The sequence below is a fragment of the Agelaius tricolor genome, unplaced genomic scaffold, assembly GCF_023055355.1.
Source record: "Agelaius tricolor isolate 1412-34295 unplaced genomic scaffold, bAgeTri1.0.p SCAF_28, whole genome shotgun sequence".
Classification (NCBI taxonomy): Eukaryota; Metazoa; Chordata; class Aves; order Passeriformes; family Icteridae; genus Agelaius; species Agelaius tricolor.
This window is the reverse complement of record NW_027269288.1, coordinates 2,364,946-2,386,774: the sequence shown is the minus strand read 5'-3', so window position 1 is coordinate 2,386,774 and position 21,829 is coordinate 2,364,946. Positions and strand designations below refer to the sequence as shown.

The 21,829-nt window shown below is 47.5% G+C and overlaps 1 protein-coding gene across 2 annotated transcripts; it reads left to right on the top strand.

Annotated features, from left to right (window-relative positions):
• The first annotated feature begins 9 nt into the window (after positions 1-9).
• MICOS10 (mitochondrial contact site and cristae organizing system subunit 10) lies at positions 10-17,778 on the top strand. Of its 2 annotated transcripts, XM_071449406.1 has the most exons (5): positions 10-153; positions 11,971-12,018; positions 12,532-12,641; positions 15,734-16,041; positions 17,534-17,778. In XM_071449406.1, exons 1-4 carry the CDS (start codon positions 87-89, stop codon positions 15,818-15,820), a joined length of 312 nt encoding a protein of 103 aa, XP_071305507.1. In that variant the 5' UTR covers positions 10-86; the 3' UTR covers positions 15,821-16,041; positions 17,534-17,778. The 2 variants fall into 2 exon arrangements, with proteins under 2 accessions (XP_071305507.1, XP_071305508.1); XM_071449407.1 differs by lacking the exon at positions 15,734-16,041 and having other exon boundaries at positions 14-153.
• The last annotated feature ends 4,051 nt before the right edge of the window (positions 17,779-21,829 follow it).

The following is a 21,829-nucleotide window of genomic DNA, read 5'->3' as shown; positions in this document are numbered from 1 at the left end:
CTCGCGAGATGTGCCGGTGCGGGCGATAGGTGGAGCACCTGATCTCGCGAGAGTTGCGCGGGGGAGGAGGTGAGGGGACGGGCAAGATGGCGTCGGAGGGCGACCTGGGCAGGAAGTGGGACCGGTGTGTGGCAGACTCCGCCGTCAAGCTGGGTAAGGGCGGGACGGACACGGCGGAGCGGGAGGGCCCGGGGAAGAGCGGTGGTGGTCCCCCCGGGCTCCCCGAACCTGGGAGAGCGGCCCCCAGCGTGTCCCCGCGGCGCGGGGCCCACTGTCCCCCGCCACCCCAGGTGCGCCTTAGGGCGGTTGTGAGCCCGGGAAGGGCTCGGGGTGTCCGGAGGATCCGCCCTCATGGCTGCCTCCGGCGTCGGGTGGAGCCGGCGGCCCCGGGCCTGGCAAGGTGACCTTGGCCGCGGGCTCGGACCCCTGGCGGGCCCGCTCCCAGCTCTGCGCCCCGGCCCGGCCCCGGCTTACCGCGCTCCGGGCGTGTTTGACCTCTGGCTACTGCCTGTGCTGGAGGTAAGAGGTGTCCGCGGGAGATCTGCGATCCGTAGGAAATCTGGGCGGAATGAATGAGCGGCGGGCAGGCACCACCGGCTCCGGGCGTGCCCGACCTCGGCTGCCTTCGGCTTTGCTGCGCCGGTGGGTTTGGATCGGTGCGTGCAGAGCTGCTCACCCCGCTCCGTGTGCGAGGGGCTGCGTTTATTAAAGGCAATAGGCAGCGTGACACGCTGAGGGCTTTGGCACGTGTCACTTAGTGTGGAGTGTGACATTGAGAAGCGCCGTCCCTGTCCCAGCCCTGTGGCTCTGCCTGTTCGTCAAGCAAGGGAACAGTTCTGGTGGTTTTTTCCCGTATTTATTTGTCCGTAAAGTGAGAGTTATGCACGTGCCTCAGTTTTGTGCAGCAAAGCATTGCCGAGGTTTCACTGAGTGCTGTGAGGTGTAGGGGTGGTGGTGGCTGTGGTGGCAGCACCATGCTCACCCTGTGACCGGCTGCAGAGTGACACCAGGCAGAGCTTGTGGCTTCACAAAATGTGTTTACAAAGCCAGATCTTCAAATGCAGTGTGTAGAGCAAGAAATGCAGTGTCTGACACAACATGTCGTCCCATGTTGGTGCAGATGTCTCTTTTAGAGCCATAAATAATATCTGGGAAATGTGAATGTTTATTTCTTGAGGCTGCAGGGGCCTTGTGCTTGAAAGCTGATGAGGAACTCGGGGGTTTTAGTTGCCTAATACTTTTCCATTAGAAAAGATGTTTAATAATTTTAAGTAAACTGAAACTTCCATTGTTTATAACAGACCTTTGAAAAGTGTCAAGTGCTCCAGAGCAGTGTTTTTCCTTATGAAATTCTACTCAGGTTTGTCTGACAAACATATCTGGACATGTTTATGTTTCCATAGCATTGGTTGCTTTATCATAAAATATTAAGTATGCCAAATTATAAACAAGAACTTGTTCCATGCTGCAGCTGTACATGTCAGAATCCTGTACATCCTCTGCCCTGGAGGCTGAAGGAAGTGGATACAGGGTTCATTTCACAGAATCCCAGAGTGGTTTGTGCTGGAAGGGACTTTACAACTCATCTTGTCCCACCCCTGCCATGGCAGGGACACCTTCCACTGTCCCAGGGTGCTCCCAGCCCCAATGTCCAGCCTGGCCTTGGGCACTGCCAGGGATCCAGGGGCAGCCACAGCTGCCCTGGGAAATCTTCACAGGGCCTTACCACCCCCACAGGGAAGAATTTTTTCACATTATCCAACCATATCCTGCCTCTGTCATTGGGAAGCCATTCTCCCTTGTCCTGTCTCTCCAGGCCTTTGCAAACAGTTTCTTTCTCTCTTTCCTGTCAGCTCCCTTCAGGTACTGGAAGGCTGCAATGAGGTCACCCCAAAACCTTCTTTTTTTCCAGGCTGAACAATCCCATTTCTCTCAGCCTGTCCTCCCAGCAGAGCTGCTCCATCCCTCTGATCTTCCTGGTGCCTCCTCTGGACTCTCTCCAGCAGCTCCAGGTCCTTCCAGGGCTGGGGTCTCACCTCAGTGGGGCAGAGGGGCAGAGCCCCCCCTTTCCTGCTGCCCACGCTGGGGGATCCCCCAGGGCACAGGAGTTCCTGCCTGGGTTGTGTCCAGCTCTCACCCACAGCACCCCCAGGTCCTCCTCTCTGGGGCTGCTCCTGATCTCTTCATCCCTCAGCCTGGATTGGTCCTGGGGGCTGTCCTGAGCCACCTGCAGGGAAACCTCATGGGATTCCCATGGGTCACTCCTGGAGCTTGCCCAGGTCCCTCTGCACAGCCCTGTCCTTCAGGTGTGTGCAGCACTCAGCCTGGTGCCTGTCACCTCCTGTCCCCTGCCCTCAGCTTGGTGCCTGTCCCCTGCCTGGTGCCTGTCACCTCCTGTCCCCTGCCTGGTGCCTGTCACCTCCTGTCCCCTGCCTGGTGCCTGTCCCCTGCCCTCAGCCTGGTGTCTGTCACCTCCTGTCCCCTGCCTGGTGTCTGTCACCTCCTGTCCCCTGCCTGGTGTCTGTCACCTGCACTCCTGGCTCTGCTGTGGACCTTTCATTTGGATTTGGTGTTTTCTTCCAGCCTGAGGGGGCAGCAGAAGAACGAGAGGCTGCTTTGCATTGTGCTCTGGGGCTCTGGTCTGAGGATTGCCAGTGTTGGCATCATGAGGATGAGCAGAGGTCTCAGTCAAATTCATGTTTTCCATCAGGCTGCCCAAAAGGGTCACCTGTGCTGCTGTCTTTATCTTCCCTCCAAACCCAGTGGGGTTTGGGGGCTCAGACATGTGGCTCTCTTCCTGTGTGAGGGCACTTTGCTGCTTTGTGTGCTTTTACAGTTGATCAGTAGCTGAAGCATTTGTGCTGGCAACCTCCTGCATGAATTGTGTGCTGACAACACACATTTTTCTGTGGTATCCCAGTGGGAATGATTGTTTTCTCTGCAGGGACATTAAAACTGTGAGTGCTTGGGTTGATTGGTTTTGTAATATTACTGCAAAGTTTGCTGGAGTTTCCAATATAAATTATCAAGGGTTGTTGTTGTACTGGAAAGAAAGAAGGAAAGAAAATAATTTTTTTTACTCGAGGATTTAGTTGTTACATGGGATACAGGGCTTGGTAAACTTTGTCAGACTTTTCCTTTTGGTGGCCACAATTTCCTTCCCAAACACTCCTTTACATCCTTCCCAAGTGCTACAGCCAGGGAGATCTCCCCAGCCAATGCTGGGGAAAAACAAACATTGTGATTAGCCCAGTGTTTCCCATTCCAGACTCTCTAAATAAAGGGAAGCACTGCATTTCTGGAGCTGTGCATGCACAACATTTCCCAGTGTCTGGGAGAGCTGTGCACAGATAACTCCTGTGGATTAGTTTGAGGGCTGGTGGGACATGGGAAACAGAAAAGGGTGAGAAGGGGAGGTGAAGCTCCCAGGCTGGCTTTATTAACAAAAATGTGGTTTAAATTCCAGCTGGGGCTGTGCTGCCTGTCCTTAGCCCATCAGGATTCCCTGTGTAAGTCAGGGTTTGTCCTTAGCTCTGTTTGTAGTTGTGCAATACTGTTTTAGTTGGAGACCAGGCTCCTGAAAAAAACTTGATCTCCTGCCACTAAAGCTTCCAAAATAAATATTTATCTTGTGTTGCATCTTTTGAAATGCTGTATTATGTTTTGGAGCTCTTGGTCACTACCTGTGTGGATCTTGTAATTTAGTATGAACTTTTTCCTGTTAGCTCCAAACAGAGGATGTTGTCAGGCGTTGTTAGGACAGGATTTCATTTCAAAGAGTAGGTCAACCTTTTTATGCCTGCTCAGAACATTGAGCCATTGTTACATGGAGCTTGTGGTCAGCTCGTTTTTACTAGCATGATATTTATTTGTTTGCTAATGATGAGGCTGTATCCAGGTGGTTTTGTTCCTCTTCCATCCCAGAGGTAGTTGTGAGCTCAGTGTTTGTGTGCAGAGGCCTGGCTTGTGCTGTCTTAGCTGACCAGGGGGGTTCTGACAGACAATCCAGGTCCTGCTGGCTCTGGCTTTGCACCATCCTCAGAGCTTTTCACCCAGGCAGTCATTTAAATAATTTAACTTCCTGTTCCTTTTTTTCATTCTGATTTTGATGCAGAAAAGCTGCTTGTGACTTTCTTACAGAAAACCTGTTTGTTTGGCAGGTGGGAGCAGAGACTTGAACTAGCCTGGCTTTCTTTTCCTTCCCAGCTTCCAAACCTTTCTCCATTCCTGTGTCCTCTCCAGCCTCCACAGCCATTTCTTCCTTTTCATCAGTTGAGCAGATGAAGTAAACACTGCCGTGGTCTTCCTCCACCCTGCAGGCTCCAAACCCTGTTCAAAGGCTTGGTTTGTTTGTTTAACTGATTGATAGTTCATGGCTGTTTATTTGGAATTACAATTACTCACAGAAGATTGACAGAGGTGGTTTTTTGTTGAAAGGCTGTAATTTTGGACAAATTATTATTATGTGCTGTTTCCAGGGGACAGAGGCAATAAAGAGCAGTGTGGAAGAGAAGGAGGTTTAGGTGCCCTCATGCCTTGGTTTGTTTTGAAGCTGTTGTTGTTTTAAATGAGTTGAAGGCTGTAATTTTCCTGATACTGGAAGATAATCCTAGGGAAGCTGTTTGCTTCTTGACTTGTGTGTGTGAAGTTGCTGTGTTGAAGTTAATTTTTTTTTTCAGGAGAGAAATGTTTTGATGTATGTCTGTGATTGACCAAAATTCAGCCTGGAAGCTTGTAAATAACCCAGTGTAGTGATTTCATTTTCCTCTAATCCTCTGTTTTGACATCTGAAAATAAAATGCTTCTAATTTCCATTTAATAGGGATTTTTTTAAGAGAAAAGGGCACTTTGAATTCTGCAACTGTTAACATGATTTCTTCTGCCTTTCATCATCTGGTCTGCTTGAATAGCTGTTCTGTTAATGGCAAGGATGAAATTGTATTGTTTGTGTCATTCCACAGATTGAATATTTCAGAAAGAATCATTGTATGGATTGTAATGTCAGTATTTTTAAATAATCCTTCACATGGTTATGAGTAGGATAAAGTCAGTCTATATAATGATAAAACTTGATTACACTTTCTGAAAACTGGATTAGACTTTGTCTAAATATACAAAAATCCTGAAATTCCTGTTTTGAAGTGTTTTTTTTGCTTGGCAGTTGTATCATGGCCATCCAGGCTTGGCTACCAGGCCAGAAGGCTTGTTCCCAATCCTTTGGGGTTTTGTTTTTAATGCTGGAGAACATGGATACGATGTGAGCACCCAGCTGCATTGTTGTGTGAGCTTTGCTGGAACCCCAAGTTATTTTTCCTGGTCTTACAGAAGATCCAGCTCTACTAGTTGTGTCTTGCAGCAGAGCAAGTAGTGTAAATATGAACTGCTCATGGCTCAGGCTGTGCAGGGAGGCAGTACAGACAATAAAAAATGTTTTCCTTGGAAGAGGTGGGCAGTGCTGTTCTGAGAATAGGCTTTTAGTCCAAAATCTAACAGCAATTTTTAGTAATGATGTTAGCAGAGCTCTGAATACAATGTCCATTTACAAATTAGAGGCTGTTATCTTCTGTTGGAAGAAAAAGACAGGAAACTCTTGAGGAACCCAGGTCTCCTCCTAAGTGCTTTGTGTCCTGCTGTTCCCTGGCTGGCTCTGGGTGAGCCAGGGAGCTGTGCCCTGTGGGCTGTGCCCCAGCAGGAGAGAGCAGAGCTGTGACAATCCATCTGCAGCCTCTGCACAGCCCAGGCCTCCTGAGCCCCAAACACCCAACTTCTGAACCTCAGCCTTGGTGCATTGATAGGGGGCATGCAGTGATATCCTGAAGTTTGCTCCTTGAGAACTTCCAGCAGTAAGTGGGAACAAGACTTTGCTGGTTTTTTATATCAGAAGCAGTTTTCTGAGAAAATCCTTTCAGGGCTGCTGGCACATCCTTGGTGATCATAAATGAATAGTGAGAGGTTTGAGAAGGATCAGGCTCCTTTTCTGTTCACTCCTGCCAGTGAGACACCCCTGGAACTCTCCTTGCTCTCAGTTGTCTCTGTTTCTGAGCTGGGCCAGCAGACGTCAGTGCTGGCAGCCTGTGCTGGGTGGGTGTGAAGCAGCAGCACTGCCAACCCTCACAGCTGGGCTGCAAAAGCCCTGAGAGTGGTGTTTACTCCTGCTAAACCTTTCTTTTCAGCAATGTTACTGTTTTTATTAGCAGAACATGTAATTGCAGTAAGACAAGGTATTCCTGTCAGAGGGGTGCTTTCTGTATTATGAGAAAATTGCTGATTTCTTATCCAGGAGCTTCTAAAGCAAGCACAGCCCTGATTGTCTAAAAGCTTGGTGCATCACTGATCACAGAATCCAGAATGGTTTGGGGTGGGAGGCATCTAAAGCTCATCCAGTCCAGCCTGGCCTTGGACACTTCCAGGGATGGGGCAGTCCCAGCTTCTCTGGGAAATCTGTGCCAGGGCCTCCCCACCTTCACAGGGAAGTGGCACTGTGTGAGAGCAGCTTCCACTCCTGTCCCCTTCCCTTTTGAAGGAGGGAGAAAACCTTTGTGCCCTCAGGTCTCACAGTTCATTCACCAGGCTGTGCTGTGAGGTTGGAGTTGCTGGTGCAGGGTCACTGTGGGGTGAGGCTGTGATGTTGGAGTTTCTGGTGCAGGTCACTGTGCTGTGAGGCTGTGATGTTGGATTTCTGGTGCAGGTCACTGTGCTGTGAGGCTGTGATGTTGGATTTCTGGTGCAGGTCACTGTGCTGTGGTGTTGGAGTTCTGGTGCAGGGTCACTGTGCTGTGAGGCTGTGATGTTGGATTTCTGGTGCAGGTCACTGTGCTGTGAGGCTGTGATGTTGGATTTCTGGTGCAGGTCACTGTGCTGTGAGGCTGTGATGTTGGAGTTTCTGGTGCAGGTCACTGTGCTGTGATGTTGGAGTTTCTGGTGCAGGTCACTGTGCTGTGAGGCTGTGAGGTTGGAGTTTCTGGTGCAGGGTCACTGTGCTGTGATGTTGGAGTTTCTGGTGCAGGTCACTGTGCTGTGAGGCTGTGATGTTGGAGTTTCTGGTGCAGGTCACTGTGCTGTGATGTTGGAGTTTCTGGTGCAGGTCACTGTGCTGTGATGTTGTCATGTTGGAGTTTCTGGTGTCACTGTGGTTCCTGGGGACATCACAGACCTTGGTGCTGCTGCCTGTGCCTCTGCAGCAGTGCTGGTGTTTACCCAGGGTTTGCCTTTGAGCAGCACTTGACCTGACCCTGAGTGCTTAAGGGTGAAAGCAAGCCCTGAAAGCATGTTGGGATTTTTGATTATAATGATATTTGGATGTTAATATTTTGTTATTCCAATTTTTCTCTGTTACTACAGTTAGATGCTAGTATAAAACAAAACTCTCTTTTTTCTGCTTCTTTCTTGAGTACTTGGTATATAATTTCACTGTGTTTTCTTCTAGTGTCCATGCTCATTTTTCTGTCTGCTCTGCAAACAATCCACACCACAGGGGAGATGGGAATGAAAGCTTCAAAGTTGGTGTTTGAAGAAAATCTGATTCCTGCCACTAAGACCTTGCAAAGAGTCTGCTTGAAATTAATTCTCTCTGTAAATAAGTGATTTCATGGTCTCGGATTTCTAACTGGTGCTAAGTGCTGTCCTGTGAAGGCCCTGGTGTATGAGGGCAGCTTCCCTCCACATTTTTACAAAGCAATTCTTTAGGTATCTTGTCAGAGTGGGATTGGAGGCTGAAGCTCTCAGTTTTGTATTAGTGTGTGTGGAATGGCAAAGGAAACGAACAGCTTTCGTTTTGGAATTAAGTAATTGAAAACCTTCCAGCTGCTATAGTAACAGCAGCACATCTGCCAGATGTCAATGAGCATATTTTAATCCTTCTATTTTAAGTTTCAAGCTATTGAAGCAAAGTACATCTAGGTGTGGCTGTGTTAGTAGCTGCCTCAGCCTGCAGCTACTTGGGTAGCCTAGGAAAGAACCGTGTAGTATCACTGTTGGAGTGACTGCTGATTAAATTTATAGAAAAAGCTTTTCCCAGATGTTCTTACGGGGCAGGAGCCCATCCTGAAGATTTGTGTTTCTCTCTGAGACACTTTTATGATGTCCTGTTGGGCATACAGCGTGTGCTCTCCTGCGTGTTAGATTGATTGGAGGTACTGGGAGGTTTTTCTTGGAAGGTGTAGGAGCCAAAAAAGGAGAAAGAAAGAGTTTTGGTGCCTGGGCTTGCTGCCTAATGCCAATTCCGTGTGGCTGTGCTGCACAGGGGGAGCAGGGCTGAGGTGTCCACACAAGTGTCCTGTCCCCTGTTGACACTGTAAATGAGTTTAGGCTGCAGTGATGAATGTGGGCTGGAAGAGGCTGTTTTTCTAGTTAAACATTTTAAACTGTCAGAGAAGGTGAAAAATGGGTTGTACTCTTTCCTGTGGCCTTTTCCTCCAAAGAGTCTGTCAGGCAAGAAAGGGAGGGAAAATGTGCCTGGCGTGGATCAAGCCCTTTGCTTTTCCATGTTCGTTTGTTTTTATTGTAAGATAAACCTTTCATGTTTCATTGTTATGAAGTTAAAGCCTGGCCTAGAGGTGCTGATCTTTAGGAGGAACAGCTGGAGCATCCCCTGGTCAGGTGGGAGGCTCTTTGAAGCGACATGTTGCCTCTTTAGGAGGAAATGGAGCATGTGAGAACTTAAACCTGTAAAACTCATCAGCAGCTCTGCCATTGTTTATCTCTGCTGTAACTTTATATAGAATTAAAGTGAAATGCATTACTTTGCTCCCGAGGCAAGATGGTTTTGCTCCCCCTTGGTCTTGGAGACACAGGAAATGACCACATAACCACAAATACTTTCTAGTGGAATGAAGATGAGTGACAAACTTCCCACAGAAAGAGGTTTTAGCCAGACAGGCTAAGGAATTAAATGTAGCTGAAGGCTCTGGTTTGGAGTTAAAACCAACTCCTGACTGGTGAAGCCAAGTAGAAAAGAGCAGATGCTGTACATGCAGTGCCTGGTGTGAGGGGCAGAGCTGGTGTTCCTCGTGGCCAGGGCGTTGTGCTCACAGGCTGTGCCTCAGGAAAGGGGTGACCCAAGCTGCCTGGCAGATTAGGAAAGCTCAGGTGCTTTTTTGGCTTTGTTTCTCAAGCTGCCTTCTTGTACAGAAGGCCAGAACCCATTAGCTGTCAGATCTCCTCCTTCACTTCTCTGTAGCATTTCCATTACTTAAAGCAAGGTCTTAGCCATCCTCCCATCATTTTTTGGTACTCATTGTTGCTGTAGACTCCTTACAGCTGGAATAAAGTGCAGTGATAGCACAAAATTGCACAAAAATGCATTTGCATGAAGAAGAACAATCCTTTCAAATGAGCTGCTTCAGAAAAAGCTTCCTTAAGGCAGAGTAGTTTTTCCTAAGCCAGTCATGCTGGACCACATCTGTTTAACAGTGGTGTTGGTGTGGGGGAAGGCCAAGTTTGTGTTTTAGACTTAGTCTGAATTGCAGTTGACATAAATAATAAATTCTTCACCTTTTAAGTGTATCCTGTAGCTTCCCCCATGGCCAACAGGAAGCAGCATTGATGGCCTGTGAGTGCAGCCTTTACAGAGGGGCTGTAATGTCAGAGAACATCTGAAGGAGGTGAAGAGAATACGAGATAATGATAATTTCTGGAAGTAAATGGAAAGAAATGTATTAATTGTAGCTGCTTCCTTAGTGCAGAGCTGTGTTAATGCAAGACAGGAAGCAGTTCAGCACCAGGCTGGTGAGGAGAACGTGGGTTTGACTGGTGACATGGAAAATGTGGTGACATTAGAAACTGCCCAGGCTATGCATGGAGATGATGCAGGATTTGTCATCCTGTACATGATTTCTCATTGATTAGCTAAGCTGTTTGGATTGGCAGGGGGATCTTCCCAGGGACAGCAAGTGTAGGACAAGGGTTGCTCCCTCATGGCAGGGCTGCTGAGCTGGGCACTTCAGACAGTCCTGGTGCTGTGTGAGCAGAGAGAATCCCTCCAGCAAATCCTCATCAGCTCTGAGCAGCCCAGAGCAAACCAGCTCAGTAGGGACTGGCAGAGGATGCAGGCCAGGCCACCAACCAGGATGGGTCCTGGAGGAGAGTAATAATCCTGGGTGGCATAATCACTGGGAGAGCCAGCAGCAGCTGCACTGCAGCACTGGAGGGCTCTGCTGGGGCTTGGGGGGTGAGCTCTGAGGGGAGCCTGGTGTCTCCTCCAGGCTGTGGTGAGCATTGCTCAGTGCTCAGCTCTCAACGAGCTGCTCCAAGGAGTCTCTTACTGTCTGAAAGGCACAGACCCTGGAGCTCTGAGCAGACACCTGAGGATCCCAGACTTTCCCTTGGCTGTGCAAATGATTAGGGTGAAGGCCTGACCTTTAGTGCAGCGCCCGGGCTCTGCAGTGTCTGGGGGAGTTACGTCAGCATTGCCTGGCAGCGGTCAGAGCTCCTCCTGCATGTTTTGTACGCCTGCTCCCCATTGTAATGACCTGGTAAAGTAGTTACCTCTGGCACAACTGACAATCTGTAGTAACATGAAAAGGGCTTTCAAAGCCTTTTCCAGCTCTCAGTAAATACACAGAGTAAAGTGCTAACAGAGAGTGAAGGTGGGGTGCTTTGCTCAGATCGTGTTTGCTTACCTCTGCCCTAATATTCAGGGGTTTATCATCAACAAAAACGTGGGATGCTTAGTTAAGGTACAAGGTGGTGCATCCTAATGTACTGAGGATGTCAAGTATTCTTTGCTAGTCTGTTCTTCAATACAAACTATCAATATATTTTTTACAAGGAAAACATTTTGAAGAGCACAAGGAAACTTAAAAAAAACCAAAAAACCAGCATCCTATATACCACGAGAGTACAGGATTCCTTGGCATTGTTCTGTACTCAACCCAGTAACTAATGCATTCAACAGGACCATGTGCTTTTAGGAATATAAAAAAAGGATGTATTTTAATTAGCAAACTCATAATATTTAATTTCTTGTATTGAAAGGAGAGAGTTGAAACCTATAACAGGATGTGTTTGCTGCAAAATAAACCTGAAGCTGTTGGTTTGTTTTTTTAATGAGGATGTGCATGACTGATTTTTTTTCTTTTTTCAAACTTCTGTACTTCCGTGCCTTATCTAAAATTCTTCTCTTCAGTGGATATAATTAAAGGTAGAATTTGCCCACTCAACTGCATGTTTTCACTATGATATTTATTGGGTCCTGAGAGGAGTTTTGTAGACTTGCCTGACATCTTACATAAAATCATTAGCTCACCTTCCAAGGAAAGCAAAAGATTATTTTTAAATATGCTGAGTTTTTTTAGTGACGCTGAATAATTTTGTTTCAACTACTGCAGTTATTTCTATGTATAACATAAGGATGTGAAAAGTCATTCATTCCTAATGTGTTTAAATATGCTCCATAATGAATGTTGGGGATGTGAAAGATAAGCAGCCTGGAGCTTTCTTTGTAAGGTATAGGGTAACACAAAGCTTCAAAGTTCTGCTGCCCTCGGGACACACATTGAAGCACTTAAAGTAGTGAGATAAACGAAATACAATGAGATATTCATCTGCAGAATCTGAAGCTCAAGGACACAATAAGTTTTCATTTAAAATGTTTCTCATTTGCTGACAATGAGCCAAATAAATTTTGATTCCACATTGTAGATGGTGACAGAAATTCAGGAACTTTCCCTAGGATGAGAGTCTGGTTTTTTCCCCAGATATTTCTGATAATGTACTTATTACATATGTTGGGACTCTAATGTGAATTAGCTGCTTACAGTTACTTAAGAAAACAAGAATTGGTTTTTTCAGATTTGTTATGTAAGAACTCTCTGGTTGGGTGTGCTGAAATAACATGTAGCTGGATAGTCATAGTCTGATGTTCATAGTCTGATATTCCTGAGTTGGAATCAAGACTTACTGTAAAGAACTAAATCATTTTCCATGACTTTGCTTTATCTTTTTCCTCACCCACTGCATTTCTTCTTACAGGTGCTGGATTTGGACTAGGAATTGTTTTCTCAGTCATCTTCTTCAAGAGTAAGTACAGTGCATTAATCTTGGCTGCCTGGCTTCCCACTGTCCCTCTGGTGTAGGTACAGCTAGAAGCCTTTGAGGCATGTAGAAGTTAATCAGCTTGTTAGACCAATTCTTCCATTGTTTGGCCTGTCTTTTCCATTGAAATGGAGTTCCCAAAACTTGCAGCTGTTGTGTAACAAGGTTGTTATCCATGGCACCTCCCTGAGCTCCTCCTGTGCTCAGCTGGAATCCTGGACTGGCAGGAGAGCCTGAGCCAAATCACTGGAGCTGTGTCTAGACATCAGTGTATGCCAGCCTCACCAGGGCTGTAAAACTGATCTTAGTTCTTCAGCTGGGCTTTAAAACAGAATCAGGTTCAGTAATGCCTTGAATTCAGACATTCTCTCTGTTAAGTTCTAAACACGTGTTCCTGTTCCTCTTCTTCTTCTGTAGTGGGCTGGTTTGGAGGATGTTCTACATAACAAACAGCTTTCCTTGACTTCACATTTTCCTCTGTGCTTGCCTCTTCCACAGGAAAGACATGGCCTATTGCATTTGGGTCAGGGATGGGGTTAGGAATGGCTTATTCCAATTGTCAACACGACTTCCAGTCTCCATATCTCCTCCATGGTAAATTTGTAAAAGTAAGTATCAACATGTCTGGTTTGGCACTGCCCAACACCAGGTACCCAGGAGAGCCTGGATTACCCTCCCCTGTCACAGCTGGGCAGAGGAGAGAGAAAAGAAATAACAAAAGGTTCATGAGTTGAGATAAGGACCGGGAAAAAACACCTCAAGGGCAAAACAAGTTCAACTTTAAGTTGGAAAGTGAATTTATTACTAGCAAAATTAGAGGGGGATAATGAGGAGTAAAATAAGGCCTTGAAACACCTTTTTCCCCCCAGCCCCTCTGTCCTTCCCACCCACAGCACAGGGGGGCAGGAGGGTGGGGATCTTGGTCAGTTCATCACCCGAGGTTTTCTTCCCTTGCTCTGGGAGAGGAGTCCTTGCCCTGTGAGGCCCTGGGGTCCCTCCCACAGGAGACACTTCCCCATGAACCTCTCCAGCATGGCTCCATTCTCAGGAGCAGCAGTCCTCCCAACACTGCCACGGGCAAACACTCCTCCCAACACTGCTGCAGTGTGGGTCCCTGCCATGGGCAAACACTGCTCCCAGCACTGCTGCAGTGTGGGTCACTCTTCCATGGGCAAACACTCCTCCCAACACTGCTGCAGTGTGGGTCCCTGCCATGGGCAAACACTCCTCCCAGCACTGCTGCAGTGTGGGTCCCTGCTATGGGCAAACACTCCTCCCAGCACTGCTGCAGCCTGGGTCACTCTTCATGGAGTGCAGTCCTGCAAGGACAGGCAGCTCCAGCCTGGCAGCAGGGCCCTCTCCCCATGGGATCTTTCTACTGGAGCACAGCCCCCTCCAGGCACCCACCCACTGCAGTGTGGGCACCTCTGCCACGGGCTGGGGGGGATCTCTGCATCCCCAGGGATCCCCATGGGCTGGGGGGGGATCTCTGCATCCCCAGGGATCCCCACGGGCTGGGGGGGATCTCTGCATCCCCAGGGATCCCAATGGGCTGGGGGGGGATCTCTGCATCCCCAGGGATCCCCACGGGCTGGGGAGGGATCTCTGCATCCCCAGGGATCCCCAGGGGCTGGGGGGGGGGAATCTCTGCATCCCCAGGGATTCCCATGGGCTGGGGGAGATTTCTGCATCCCCAGGGGATCCCCATGGGCTGGGGGGGATTTCTGCATCCCCATGGGTTCTGGGTAGATCTCTGCATCCCCAGGGATCCCCATGGGCTCTGGGTAGATCTCTGCATCCCCCAAGGATCCCATGGGCTCTGGGTAGATCTCTGCATCCCCTGGGGATCCCCATGGGCTGGGGAGGGATCTCTGCATCCCCTGGGGATCCCCATGGGCTGGGGAGGGATCTCTGCATCCCCTGGGGATCTCCACAGGCTCTGGGTGGATCTCTGCATCCCCTGGGGATCCCCAGGGCCTGCAGGGGCACAGCTGCTCCAGCCTGGCCTCACCATGGCTGCAGAGGAATCCTTGCACCAGCACCTGGAGCAGCTCCTCCCCCTCTTTCTCCACTGGCCTTGGTGTGTCCATGTTGTTTCCCTCACATGTTCTCACCTCCTCCTCTTCTCTGGCTTGAAGAAAAGCTGTGCACCTTTGTTTTGGTTTTCTTCTGAAGTCTTTATCCCAGAGGCATTCCCACATCTCTCATGGCCCAGCCCTGGCCAGCAGAGCCTGTCCCTCTTCAGGGAGGCCCTGGCTATCAGGGATTGGCTCTGCTGGACATGGTGGAAGCTTCCAGCAGCTTCTCACAGAAGCCACCTCTGTGCCCCAGCCTGCTACCAAAAGAGAGGCTGTGCAAAACCACCCCACAGTGCTAGCTGCCCTTGCTTGGGAACTGCTTTATTGAAGTCACATTATCCATTTACATGGGTGTTCCTCTGCCTGTTCCAGAGGAGTGCTAGTAGGAGGAAACTTGTGTTGCCAAAGCTGGAATGCTCCCCTGTTCTTGAATATCTGGTGTGTTTGACAGTAGATTTACTAGACTGAATACATGGAATTAATTGAACAGATCCTGCAGGTAGCTTTTCCCACAACCTGAAAACACAATAAAAATACAATAATGTCAGAAAAGCAGAAAAACTAAACTGCTGTTAAGGTTCTTCAGACTTTCAAAGAGATGAACTGGGAAGGAACTGAGAGTCACGTCAGGCACGTCAGGTAGATCTGCCTGTGGAAGCAGATCTTTGATCTTCTCTTGGGTTTTGGGGTTTTTTTTTCAATATGAAGACAATGATCACTTTTAAGTTTTGTGGCTTGTTTGTCTGCACAGTAATGTAATAATTGTACCCTGTAAGCAGTTTTGAAGAGGATCATTTCAATGAGTTCAGTATTAGCACTGAAGTAAAATGTTTTAAAATATTTTACCATTTTTAAGAATGGATTAATTAGCAGGAACCATTTGTGCAGTCACAAACTGACTCCATTGGTGTTTTCTTGATTTCTTCATGTGTCAGAGCTGGGGCTGTTCTCATGGTAATTTATCCCTGTGGCACCTGGAAGCAAAAGGAATGTGCGCGTGCGTTTGTGCGCGCGTGCGTTTGTGCGTGTGTGTGCGCGTTTGTGTGCGTGTTTGTGTGTGTGTTTGTGTGCGTTCGTGTGTTTGTGTGGGTGTGTGTGTGTGTTTTTGTGTGTGTGTTTTTGTGTGTGTGTTTGTGTGTGTGTGTTTGTGTGTGTGTGTTTGTGTGTGTGTGTTTGTGTGTGTGTGTTTGTGTGTGTGTGTGTGTGTTTGTGTGTGTGTGTGTGTGTTTGTGTTTTTCTGTGTGTGTTTGTATGTTTGTGTGTGTGTGTGTGTTTGTGTGTGTGTGCTTTGGATCCACAGAGCCATGGCCTGGTTAAATGCTTTCAGTGCCACTGCTGGAGGGGCATCACAGCACATATTTACAGTTCCTTTATGTAACTTTAAGGTACTTCAGGAAGTATCAAGGTAAAATATTCTGCCAGGGGCTTCTCATGCAGGAGCCAGGGCACAGAATTCCCTCCTGGAGGGCTCCTCTGCCTGCTCAGGAGGCCTGCAGGCATTTCCAGCCTTCTCCTGCTGCTCGTAGAGCTGCAAGTTGAGCCCAGTCCTCCTTGATTTACTTTTTTTTTGCAGATGAGCTTTTTTACTTCTTTTACAGTCCTCCTGTTTTACTTTTTTGCAGATGAGCTTTGGCCAGCCTCCTGCAGCCCCACCAGACATACCTGCTTGCAAATATTCTCTCCAGCTGCCTGTTAAAGGGAAACAGTAACAAGATTCTCCAACAAATAAAATCTTTGGAGAGCAATATAGAGAAACTGGCTTGGATGCAGCTGCTCAGCATTGCCAGCTACTGCCCAGAATAAAAACTCTGTAGCTCTTGTGGCTGGATGTGTTAACATTAAAATGTGTTAGTAATGCACACCATCCTGAGGGTGTTCCTCCAGTTTCTGTCTCCAAAAAAAAGCTGGAGTGACATGACTGTGGCTTCATGTGAGTGTGAATGACTGCTCACATGTTCTGAGAGAGCCTCTTTCATTCAAGGATGCTGATTCCTAGGGGTGTTGGGCAGCAGAAAACACTGTCTGGTCAGCCTAGGAAGGGATTTCCTTTGGATTAAGAACTAATGTGGAGCAGGGTGGTCCTTGGAAGCATGAGCTAACTGGAAGGACATGCATGGCACAAGACAAACAGTTTCCAGTGCAGTCTCCATGACTTTCTCTGCCACAAAGAGGCTGAGAGAGAGAAAACACAGATGAAGCCATCTAATGGTTAATGTCATTAATTCCCTCCCAAATGTCATGTCATGGGTAATGGCTCCAGGGTTATTACAACAAAATTATTTCATTTCTCTTGGTTAGGAACATGGAAGATATTGTTGCATTATCACTCATCTGGTTTTTTCCCTAGAAAAATTTGCTATAACTAAACTTTGTAGGATTTCCTTTACAAAACTGAGTTCTGTTCAAATGCTAACTTGTCAAAATGATAGAATCTGCAAGAAAATTGCCTTTATTAGACAGAAATGTAACATGGATTAACTTGGTCAAAATTATTTCTAGTTTTCTGAGTCTGTCAAGTTCACAGGATCACAGGAGAACTCGAGTTGGAAAGGACTTGAGGGAGGTCATGGGGGTTGGCTGTGAGGTCAGACCAGGTGACTCAGTTGGGATTGTTGATTCTTCAAGATCAAGTTCTTGATTCTGACTCCTGAGTCAGAATGAGAGAGGACGGAGGACCTTCAAGGTACTGGATAATCAGGAGATGTCACAGTGACTTTGCAGCTGTTGTAACTTGGGTCATCACACTGCCCATCCTTTGGGTTAGACATTCCACCATGAAACCCCAACCCCAGTGCAGGAGCCACTCATCTAGACCAAAAGAATACTTAAAGTGCAGCAGAGTTGTAATTTGTGGTCAGAATATTCTGAGTTTTTTAAGTAATTTGATCAAGTGGTTTTCCCTGTGACTTCAGCAGAATTTAAAATCAACGTGTCACAATTATTTCAAGGCTTAAAATGCTATGGCTGTGTATTACACAGCCTAGATGTCTTTGCAGAATGGAAAATATCCTAGTTTTCAGGTTATTTAGCCTGTATTATCACCCAAACCTCACAGGTCCTGTGCTTTGATAGGAATGTGGATTTATATTGATGTGCAAGAACACAAGAACACAACTTGCAGCCTTTCCTCTTGCTCTTTGTGGCTTTGATCTCAGTCTGATTTCTCTTCAGCCTGTGAAGAGTTAACTTGACCAATATTGTGGGGTTTGTTGAAGTATCCAGTTTATCAGAATGGAGGGTTATGCATGAAAACAGCTGCTTAATTCCTCCATCTACACCCTCTTGCTTTAGCAAAGGGTGAAAATGCTCCCTTACCCTCTGGAAAGGTTACAGAGCTCCGTGACTTGCTTTACATCCTGCAGCACCTTCCATGTCAGGAACCCAAATGGCTTTTTAATAATAGAAGCCTTCTTGCTTTACAGGAACAGTGACTAATGGCTGAGACTATCCCAGTGGGAAGGAAGGAGAAATCAATGATTATTCCTCAGGAATACTGAAGTGCCCCTGGAATAAGCCAACATTCTTCAGTAACGATCACCAGTAACTCTTTATACTCCAACAAACTGTTTCTGTCTATGAAACAAAGATCTGTTGCTTGTTTTGTATCGTGTCTGAAAAGTGCAAGGAAGAGCTCTTCTGGGAAATAAATAAAAGAAAAATGGCCTTCTCTGGTGTGTTGACTTTGTATGTGAGTGAGAGAGAGGGAGAATGGAAGGAGAGAACTTCCTTTGGAGTAGCCAGCAGCTGGGACCACCTGGGCCACTGGGAGAGCTCCTCAGCAAAGCCAGCGTCGTCTGTTCCTCCCCAGGCCTGAGAGCAACCCCCATCCACCATCCAGTTCAAAGAAGCATTCCCACCTCATAAATCACCCTCTAGACCCCTGCTGCTTGTGTCGGTGTTTGGAGAGGAATATAAATACTCCTATGTCCTGTTTGTACAGTTGCCCTTTAAAATTGGGATTTTGTCCTCTCAGAAGAGGCAGAATCCAAACTGTGTGACGGATGCAGCAAGGCCCTGCTGTCTCTTGTAGCTTTGGGTCATGGAGTGACCCCTGTTTGAAACTTCCCAGGACAGTGGGTGAGTTAAACACATCCTTGTGCCATCTGGCTCTCAGCTTACCCTTTAGGCTGATTGTTTTTGCACCCCTCTTCTGTGGGAGAGCAGAGAGGTTTCAGTGTCTGGCAATGGGTCACAACTTCTTAGAGCTCTTCATTGCCTTGGCAGGACACTGCTCCAAGCACTCCCTTTACCTCCACCGCAGTCCTTGAGCTGCCTTGTTGGCACATTTTGCTGCTGTTTCCCTGGCTCAGAAGCCTGTCTGCACTGCTTCACTCAGACCATTCTCTAGCTCTGGAGATGACTCTCAAGGATCCCTTTCCTTTGTCCCACACTTGTGTGCTGTCCATGTAGCACAAGGAGTGAGTGCATGGCTCCAGACATGATGTAGGTTGGTGCAGAACATCCCTGCACTGAGAGCCTGTGGTGCTGCTTGGTGAGTGCTGAGAGATGGAAAAGTGACAGAGCAACTCCTCCTGTTCTGCACAGCAAATAGGAGAAAGGAAAACAAGTTGTGTGATTGTTGTTTTTTAAACCGTGCCAGGAAAGGAAGGGGAAGGACCGAGGGGTAAGCTGGAGTTCAGAGGGCTTGAGAAACTCCTTATCTTCCAGGCCTGAGGTGTGGGTGCTGCTGCAGCCCTGCATGCCCGCCTCTCCTGGGCACTGCTCTGTGGATCCTGCACTCTGAGCAATGTGTTGAGCTGTGCCCAGAGTCAACAGACGCTGAGGAGCTCGCCTGGAGCAAAGGACTTGTGAAATAAAAGAGCTCCAGTGCCAGAGCAGCATTAAGATTGTCAGAGCATGATACCATCCAGGACCATTGCTCCAGCATGTCCTGGTTTTTCCACCTCCTCCCTTGCCGGACTGCATTCATCAGTCAGGTCAAAACAGCTTATTGAAAACAGGATATCTTTCTTTCTTCCCAATTTTGAATCATTTTATCCAGCCCCAATTTTTAATTTGAACTATGTACTTTGGAGCCATAGCTCCTCTGTGGTTTGGAATGGGGTTTTATTGAGCTCTCTGTGTGTGTGCTGCAGCCTGGGAAGCCAGTGGGATCTGCTGGAGAGAGGAGCAGCAGCCTGGGCAAGGCCCAGGAGAACCAAAGGCGGTGGCAGCACCTCACACAGTGACTGTCAGTGTGCAGAGAGAGCTTCAGCTCCTGCTCTGTCCTTCAGGCTGATGATGAGTTCAATTTTTATTTGGGGTCCCTGGTAACGAGTCATCCTGCCCATACATGCTCTGCTCCAGCTCAAATGTGACTTCCTAGAGTTAATTCTTACTGTGGGCTGCTCTGGCCTGTGATCAGGTGATTCTTCTGGCCCTGGAACTCAGAGATATCCATGATAGATATCAATTCCCAGTGTGTCAATTCCCAGTGTGTAGAGTGAGAACAGTCACAACAAAGGTGATCAAGTCAACATGGGTGAGGGTGGAAAATATGCACAATTCTAAAAGTGGAATTTAAATTTGTCATTGCTCTTTAAATAGGATAAAAGCTTAACCTTTTGGTTTTCTTCACAGCTGCCTTGCTTCTTGTTGTCTGTGTTGATGTATATATATATATATGTATATGCACATATAACTACCACGTGAAGAGTCTGTATTTGTTTTGCTTTATTTAATTAAAGATGTATTATCCCAAACCTATTTTTGAACCTGTCCATGTAAGCTGTGCAAAATATCTTCTTGTGAGGACAGGTCTCCTTTTTCCTTCTGTGGAAGGAGCCTGTACCCTTCCCAGCTGAGGCTGGAGTAGGAATGGTTTCCTGCCTCTTAATTTCTAATTGCATAAATGGAAGGGGGAAAAGTGGAAATTCTAAGTACCAAAAGGCATGTTAAATTTAGTATAATACACTCATCTGGAAACTATCACATTTTTCCTTCTTTCTTAAGCCTGCTGAAATCATTGCTTCATCTGTGGCGTGATTTGGATCGGGACCAAAAAGTGCAAACAAGATAGGGCTGAAAAAGGCAGGTGTCCCTACCCAAAGTTAATGAGACCTTTTAGGAGAGAACTTGTATCCCAATTGTAATTGGAGTATACAGTGAGTAAGGAAACTATATCACTACCCAGGAGAAGGGGAGAAAAAAAAAGAAGCTGTTTGCTGACTAGAACTGGTTTTGAACGTTTAACAACTCCCCAAGTGCTCGACTGACCACAAATCTGCCTCTTTAACAGCTTGATTAGATGTCTGCTGAGGCTTTGAGATGAATAAACAAGTCACGGAAAAGCAGAGACAGCGGGGAAAAAAATATCAAGCTGCTTTTGTATTGTTTATCTGAGCTGTTCATGTTTGATCAAGATACCGTCATTGCTTTGTGTTCCAATCCTGCCTGGAGCCGTGGCCAAGAGCAGGACCTGGCTGTATGTGGTGCTGTACACACAAATAAAAACCAGCCTCTGCCCTGGAGAATTTACAAACTAAACAGATGGGCTGCAGGGAGGTAGGAGGGTTTGTAATTCCCATTCTAGAGATGGGAGAAGCTGTAGGCAAGGTCAGGGAGAAGTCGTGCAGGGAATGTGGTGTGCAGCCAGACCCTGACTGAGTCCAGCCCATCCTTCCCAACTGGTTTTTCACATGGTGGTGGAGTCTCAGGGGAAGGCTGCCCCTCACAGACTGGGAGACTCCAGAAGTGTTTGTGCCACCCTTTGCTATTTTCAAATTGCCTCAAATTCTTACTGGCAAATCCCTGAGAATGTCAGGAATGATGTTTTACTGTCCAGAGGCTGATATCTTGTGGAATCACTGGTAGGTGTAAACCACTGTGATCCTCAATATTGACTTTGGTGATAATCTGAATCTGATAAGCAGAGAAAATACTGAAATGTATTCCCAGTCCTTTGTGCCTCATGGACAAGGACACTGCTGTGTTATCAGAACATAAATACAATACCAGGAGAAAGTCAATGCCTTAGTGAATCTACCTTAAATATGAATTTAGGCAACAGACTGAGAAAGAGGGAGGATCAAGGAGACAGCAGCATTCCAGTACCATTGAATCATGGAGTGGTTTGGGCTGGAAGAGACCCTAAAGCCCATCCAGTGCCACCCCTTCCATGGCAGGGACACCTTCCACTGTCCCAGGCTGCTTCAAGCCCTGTCCAACCTGGCCCTGGACACTTCCAGGGATCCAGGGGCAGCCACAGCTGCTCTGGGCACCTGTGCCAGGGCCTGCCCACCCTCACAGGGAAGAATTTCACCCAGTATCCAATTTAAACCCACTCTCTTCTAGTTTGAAACCATTTCCCTTGTCCTGTCGCTCCAGGCCCATGTCCAAAGTCCCTCTCCAGTAGTGGAAACAGAGCAGTGATGGTGTAACTCAACTCTTCCAGAGAGTTCACAGGGATGGTTCTCCAAAGGAGGAGGAATTGGTTTCCCAGCTGTTTTTCTTGGGTTCCCTCTGAGTTTGGGAGCAATGTAAAAGAAATGACAAAGGTGCTGGTTTGCAAATGCAAATAGTGGGTGCACAAGTGGACTGAAGGTGACAGGTTGTTGTGATAGTGATGTGCCATGAGGTACAGGTGATGCTGCAGCTGGAAGGGAGAGGCTTCTGGAGCTGGGGAACCCCTGATCCATGAGTGACCTGCTGGGAAAACCCCATTTTTCAGCAGGTTCTGACCCAGCAAGGCACTGCTGACCCTTCTTTCACTGTGAGCT

Coding starts and splice junctions, on each gene's coding strand:
- MICOS10 (XM_071449406.1), top strand. CDS start 87: ATGGCGTCGGAGGGCGACCTGGGCAGGAAGTGGGACCGGTGTGTGGCA. Junction 154..11,970: donor AGACTCCGCCGTCAAGCTGG/GTAAGGGCGGGA, acceptor TTCTTCTTACAG/GTGCTGGATTTGGACTAGGA. Junction 12,642..15,733: donor TCCATGGTAAATTTGTAAAA/GTAAGTATCAAC, acceptor ACTTTTTTGCAG/ATGAGCTTTGGCCAGCCTCC.